The sequence below is a fragment of the Plasmopara halstedii genome, assembly GCF_900000015.1.
Source record: "Plasmopara halstedii genome assembly, contig: Scaffold_42, whole genome shotgun sequence".
In the NCBI taxonomy this organism is placed as follows: Eukaryota; Oomycota; class Peronosporomycetes; order Peronosporales; family Peronosporaceae; genus Plasmopara; species Plasmopara halstedii.
The window spans coordinates 737,425-744,568 of NW_020186963.1; the positions used below are offsets into that span (position 1 = coordinate 737,425).

Genomic DNA, 7,144 nt, shown 5'->3' on the forward strand with positions numbered 1-7,144 from the left:
AACACGAGCAGCTCCGGCGATCGCAATTTATATGATAAAGGAATGACTGCAAGCTTTGTTGATCTTGGCTTCGTAACCACTTCATTGCCTAACTTTATTAATTCTAATGCGTTCCAAGAGTCACTTGATATTAAGAGTGAAGCCTTGTATCCATCAAGATCAAGGTTCTGTTGTGCATCAAAGTCTGAAGGGCAGACCGTGTATGGTAAGGATATCGCGCGATTGGCGCTATTTGTAGAAATTTGTTGTGGCCTGATCGCTCGTCTCATGTTTTATATGAGCTCGTACTTCTCGGCAATTATTTAAAGGGTTTATTGCAAAAGGTGATACAAATAGAACATATTCGCGAGATGTGATACAATTATGTTTTAAACACAATTGTTATGAAAAATACGGGGAGGGTCAACAGCAGAGTCTATCTTTCAGGCAGATGCAGCAAAAAATGGAGTGGATCGTTTGTCCTCCATAATTCACAAGCAGATTACCACATCAACCCTAGACATTATACGTGCGCATGTCCTCAATGAATTACCTGGTTGCTCATTTATCACACAGGGCGTGGATACTATTACAGTAGAACCTTTTAATGGGTTTATTGCAAAAGGTGATACAAATAGATACAATTGTGTTTTAAACACCATTGCCAAGAATGGCTACACTCGGTAATTTTACCAGGTCTCGTTATTTTTAGTGTTTAAAACACACTTGTATCACATCTCGCGAATATTTTGTATTTGTATCACCTTTTGCAATAAACCCTTATTTAAATTGAAAAAAATAGCGGGAATGGGTTCGCACTTACCTGCTGGGTTTTAGCAAATTAGCGGTGTTAATACCGCTTTATACCCAGCAGCATGCCCTTTTAATTGTCGGTGTCCTGTTTGTCTAGGATGCTTATCTCTTAATTTCATTATTAAATCATTTTTGGGTCTTCTGTTCGCACTATCCCTAGTCTTTTTGCCATTATTGATCATTTTACGTCCGCTTTTCTTCCAGAAAAAGTTTGGATAGCTAATCATCACATGTTGTCAATGCAGGCACCTACATTCTCTATATGTATTCCTTCGTCTATTAATCTATACCTGTAATCAATGGGAAGCATTCTTCATCTGCATTTTTTCTGTCAATGTTCTGCGGGAAAGTTGCTGTAATTTGGTCATCACGTACGCGCAGAAATACCTGGACACCAGGATTGTCTATATCTTTCTATTGTGTAGTGAGTGCTAAAGATTCACCTGCTGTCTACGTATGTAAAGATAAACAGTAATGATTATCTGATCATAAACCGTATTATTGGCATGTTCAATTGAAGGATTAAAACAAGGATTCGTGATATAAACATGCGGAGGCTTGCGACGTCCAGGATTTTCGGATCCATTGCAAGACGAGCCAAGTGATCTCATCGAGCTTGTTCAATAGCGTGGGTGTGGAAGCGTCGTGTCATTTAGATTTCTATCAAGCTAGAGTTTATGAAAAGGCACGATGGTGGATGCATAATGATTGGTAGGAGTACTGCTAGAAGTCGAGTGCGTCTTCTGGAATGCAGTGATTTGCAGACGAGCGTTCAGAATCTATTAAAGACGTAAACCTGAACCAATTACTCTGCGCTACAGCTACCAATTATGACGTTATGAGCTCGAACGTTTTAAAGCCAAGCGATATCTGTATGATAGGGACTACTTCATGAGGGGCTCAATGCCCGGCCAAAAAAATGGGACGTCGACGATATGAAGGCAGGAGACACAGCGCGTCATGACGGAGCAGTGATAGGCCGCTGGCATGAGGCGCTGGCTATAGTGGCGCAAATGTTGAGCATTATATACTTGTTCATGTCCAGAACACCATGCGATAGTCCGCATTGTCGTGGCGCATGACGAGGACATGCTGAGTGAGACGAAGAAGATGCTGCATGTTAAGTTTGGGCTTACCAAAAGCGCGGAGAGAAGGAGTTGTTGCCAGGTAAGCAAGGTGATCGGTGTGGTCGTTGACATAGGTGGTACTCGTTGGTGTCAACACTTACAGGGATTCTTTTGCAGAGTTACGTAGGATCTGTTACATCTGTGATGCAATGAAAGGTTCAAAGCAAAAGAACAAGTATAATTGTTGTACTCCTTTGCGGGATTTCAAATAGCTGCTTGATAGTATCACTTCCATTTTGATTACAAATAAAATAGTTGGAGTCGATGTTGTGTTTCTGAAGGAACTCCGGATGACTTAACGCTTCTCAGCGTCGCCAACTGCAATAATAAAAAAGATGATAGCCGATAATTTTACATACGACCCATGTAGTGCAATATTTGCAGGACCAAACAGCTTTTTCTTGCGACGGAGGCAAGTTCTTGAGCTGGTAAACCGGCTCTTTTATACAAACTGCACGTTTGATTTATTGGTGCTCATATAAGGCTGCACGACACAAACGGTTCGTACATCTGACAATTTTCAAGCACATACAGCCAAAGGGAATGGATTCCGCTTTGTATGAAGAAGATTCACCTCCACAATTATGTGACGAGAAGCTACGCCAAACACGAGCAGCTCCGGCGATCACATATCATATGATAAAGGAATGACTGCAAGCTTTTTTGATCTTGGCTTTCGTAACCACTTTATTGCCCTTGACTAACTTACTAATTCTTATGCTATCAAAAATAACGCAGACTGTGTATGATAAGGATAACGGCCAATTGGCGGTACTTGTTATGACCTGATCGCACGCAACGTCGCAGGTTTTATATGAGCTCGTACTTCTCGACAATTATTGACAAAGAGAGCGGGAATGGGTGCACTTACCTGCTGGGTTTTAGTTAATCAGCGGCGTTAATACCGCTTTATACCCGGTAGCATGCCCTTTTAATTGTCGATGTCCTGTTTGTTCAGGATGCTTATCTCTTAATTTCATTATTAAGTCATTCTTGAGTCTTCTGTTCGAACTATCCCTAGTCTTTTTGCCATTATTCATCCTGTGTCATCTGTTCACGTCCGCTTTTCTTCCAAAAAACGTTTGGATAGCTAATCATCACATGTTGTCAATGCAGGCACCTACATTCTCTTTATGTATTCCTTCGTCTATTAATCTATACCTGTAATCAATGGGAAGCATTAATCAATTCTTTCATCTACATTTTTTCTGTCCATATTCTGCGGGAAATTTGTTGTACTTTGGTCATCACGTAAGCGCAGAAATAACTGGACACCAGGATTGTTTATAACTATCTGATGCGTAGTGAGTGCTAAAGATTCACCGGCTGTCTACGTGTACAATAATGATCATCTGATCATAAACCGTATTATTGGCATGTTTAATTGAAGGTTTGAGAATAAGATTCGTGATTTGAGAGCCGTACATCAAAACAGCGATACGATTGAGATGTAGTCATAAGAGACCAATAAAGCTCGCCGCAAATGTGTATGTGCTGCGTGAATATCTGCATTCTTTAACGTAAGAGCAATACATTTTGTCTTAGTAGATTCAGTTAAAAGTTAGTTGTTAACTCTCCAGATAAATGAAGTCACTGTTTATGCTTTCTTCAAATTTTAAGAGTTCATGAGAAATAATCTTGAAGTACAGCAATAAAGATTGGACGTCAGCAGCTGTAAGTATGATAATGACAATACATACTGTAGTACACCTGTAGTACACTAGATCCTTTATAGTTGTGTGACATTGACTTCTGCCATCTAATCTATGATGTGCAGAAGAAAGACAATAGAAGCTGCGAAGAAAAATAACGAATGATAACAAAAGCTGCGTGTGCTTAAACGGTAGCCACGTGTACTTTTACTTTCGTTTTTCTTCGCAGTGCTCACGTTGTTTCTTCGGATCATGTTTTTCAAGAGGAAGACCAAACTACGTTTACGGTGTGTCGCAGAGTTATTAATGATAACTATCCTTGCATCTTTGAAGACCATCATATTTGCGGTCATGACATCAGTTTCCTCGGAGCCTCAACACTATGAGCATCTGAGAAAGACTCCGTCATTATCAGCAAGTCAAGACAGTTTTCAGTCTGAGGCCAGGTCATGGGGAAGCCTGAAAAAGCTTGTTTTGCATTTTCCGGGTCCGAGCCAATTCAAATTTAAGCAGAATATTCCCATTAAAGCGCGGCAGGGGATACAAGGGTTGATAAATCTCCACCAAAATTCAAATCCGATCAAGCGATTAAAAGAAGCAGTGTTGTTTATGAAATGGCCAACAAACGTTATGCAGTAAAGGATGACAAGGCTATTCGTGCCATCAGCCGTGTGTTAGTTGAACAATTGGATTTGGTAAAAGTGGATTTAAATGAGTTTCACGCACTGGAATCTGAGAAAGATTTTTGGGATAGAGAGCTAATCTTGGAGCGTCTCTTTCAAGCTGGACCAGTCGAGGCCACTTCGGATTTAGAGACATTGCGGACGAAGCTAAGCCCAGATCAAATCGACCGACTGATCACGCAGTATAATAAGAAGATGGAAGGGAAGAACTGGGACGACCAATTCTCTCTTCTCACTGGCAAATCGGCAGCTCATGCCAAAAAATATATGGTATCACAAACAGACGAAGAGGCTAAGCTGCTAAATGCTTGGATGACTGAATTTACTAGCGAAACCGGGCATCATTTCGACATACCTAGCATTCTTCGACCCGAATAAATGAAGAAAAGTGATACGCTGGAGCAATTTTTCTCATTTATCGAAGATATCAAGCAGGCCAATATTAATCGCAATCGTTGAGCCAGCTCACAAATCGTACTAACGCTGTTCGCGGTGTTGAAGTCGGCAGCCTTTTATAAAGTGTGGCGATGGAGATGGTGAAAGCTTCGGTACATGAGGGTACGACTATATGTTGAATGTTAATTAATCATTGATAAAGAGGTGACTCATGTCTTTGCATAGCCTAGATGTGTGATGATCTCTGGATATTTGAACTGAAGGATGGCGCCTAAGCAAGTCGTTGTTTCTGTAGTTTTTAGTTTAGGACATGGGTTTTAAGAAGTGGAAAAACAACGATATAATTTTGAGATTCATAATATGCTAAGCCACTGCTGTGAATAAATAGTTAATGCAATTGCTACTCGCACTCAGAGCTCAGATCTGCATGTAATGCAGTTTTCTGACAATGAATCCAGAGCACGCAATACAGCTTGCTCTTTGAAATTCTCTTGGCTTTCTTCTTACTATATTTACTGTATAAAGTGCCTAGTACGCATAAGAGATTACGTTACACTCAGAATAAGTACAAGAGGTCTGCATAGCGCGCAAATTACATCGTAAATTAAAACTCTTTGCTTCGCAACTTTCATGAAAATCTCGCTGCTTTAATTTATCTCGACCGTTTCGCTAAAATACAGACCAATTTTTTCCATTTCGCATTCGCAAAATTCATCTAGCATTATGGGTTACTGCGCGATCGCTTGCTGGTCTTTCTCCGTACGCGTTTAAGCCCGCTTTAAAATGACTGCTTTCTAGTGCCAACTGCTTCAACTGCTCCGACTTTAATATGCATGGTGTCATTCGTGAATGAAAACTCTGCCGTTCTTCGTACTTCGCCAAAAAAAACTAACTTAATGTCCATGCGAATGATTGGGGCGCGCTTTGTCTCGGCAATGTAAATCTGCAAGCGCCAATGTTCGTTAGTTAATTCCCTCTCGTTCTTGCAATATCAATCCTGTCTACAGAAAGCGCTACGCACCTGAATTACGTTTTACTTTGAATTTCATGTTTGCCAAGCTTAGAACGAGTCAGGGTCTTTCTTCTTGAAGAAGAACATAATTACAGTGCCACAAATAATCCACACGATTCTGGCGATGACTATGTTGCTGGAGCTGGAAGAATTTCGACGACAGTAGCGCGAGCGAGATAAGGCTTAGCTCTCATTTAGCAGATAGTCTGCAAAGGCATTAGTTTGATCGACAAGTTAGACGAATATCCCAATGCGACACAGGTGATAGACGCGAGGTGATGGAAAGCGAATTTCTTCTGGGGCGTTACATATAGTACATACGTTGTATCACATTGTACTGGACACCGAAGTGGCCACGCCATGGGTCGAATTCCTGCCAAAAAGTCAATTAATGAACAAAGAAATTGCTCACAACTCATTATCAAGACAGAGGATGCTGACCACCATGTTGCGACTTTCGAAGGATAACAATGTTGTTACGCCTTGCTTTGTGCATAACAATATTTCGATCACCACAAATTTGGGGTGAAGTGCTGCGCTGGATACTGTTGCGCTGCAATTTGTGGTGCTGAATTAATATGGCGCTCGGCTACTTCTTTTAAGTAATACGGCTTTCCTATCTGCCTCCTCATGATGTTCGACGACAACGAGATTATTCTAGGGCTAAATGAACGCTTTTTGTATCTTTGGAAATTTCCTAGTCACTTTCTCCTTGTAATTAATTATGAGTCGGCTTATTCATCAAAGCTGCTTTGTAATTTAGAGTAACTTTCAGCATAAATGTCGATTATTCAATCATCCCTACTCTTGATCAATAAATGTACCTTACACGAATTACTTTTTAAAGTTTTGTCGTAAAATTCAAGTCTTATTAAGCATGTATTCTTTGTCTCCAATAAGACCAATTTGTTCTTGTCTGTGTTTTGAACGAGCTTTTGGATATATGCGTCATAAGCTCGGTAGTAAAATACATCGTTTGTTTAACTGCTCACAAAAAGTTCAAAATCGCGCTATCGTATGGTCCTGGCGCATCCGTGAAGTCCGTACACAGATGCCGTTGCCGTGGTAATGACGGCAAATGTATACATATTGCTTGGAAATGTACTAAATTTTATGTGCTTGAGCTTAATTTGCACAAAATACATTGTAAAAACGTAGCATGCTGCTCGACTGAAAAAGCACTGAAAAGGCTAACCGAGCCACACAACAAAACGTGGTTTTAACCCAGCAAGAAATATGTCCTGAATTTTGTTTACTTTAGGACATATGACTACAGAGTCGATATCCCTCGCAAGCGGTAATGAATTCGTACGCACCGTAGATGTCGATAGCATGTCGGATGTAGCTCGAGTCATCACATGAGCGACTCTAAACAATGTACGTCAGCCTCAATCTCAACTTGTTCTCGCGATGGTAAAATGGATAGTGAGCTACAACATCGTACGCTACTTAGTTGTCTGCTTCGAACTTCTGGCATCTAGA

At 40.6% G+C, this 7,144-nt stretch overlaps 2 protein-coding genes across 2 annotated transcripts; one reads left to right on the forward strand and one right to left on the reverse strand.

The window, feature by feature from the left end:
* Nucleotides 1–1,071: 1,071 nt before the first annotated feature.
* On the reverse strand, nt 1,072–1,403 carry PHALS_09522 (uncharacterized protein; the record flags this gene model as incomplete). The annotated part of the gene is made up of 2 exons (XM_024723759.1): nt 1,072–1,206; nt 1,287–1,403. 2 exons carry the CDS (start codon nt 1,401–1,403, stop codon nt 1,072–1,074), a joined length of 252 nt encoding a protein of 83 aa, XP_024571769.1.
* Nucleotides 1,404–4,185: 2,782 nt separating this feature from the next.
* Nucleotides 4,186–4,632, forward strand: PHALS_09523 (uncharacterized protein; the record flags this gene model as incomplete). Its single annotated transcript, XM_024723770.1, has 1 exon — nt 4,186–4,632. One exon carries the CDS (start codon nt 4,186–4,188, stop codon nt 4,630–4,632), a length of 447 nt encoding a protein of 148 aa, XP_024571770.1.
* Nucleotides 4,633–7,144: the final 2,512 nt, after the last annotated feature.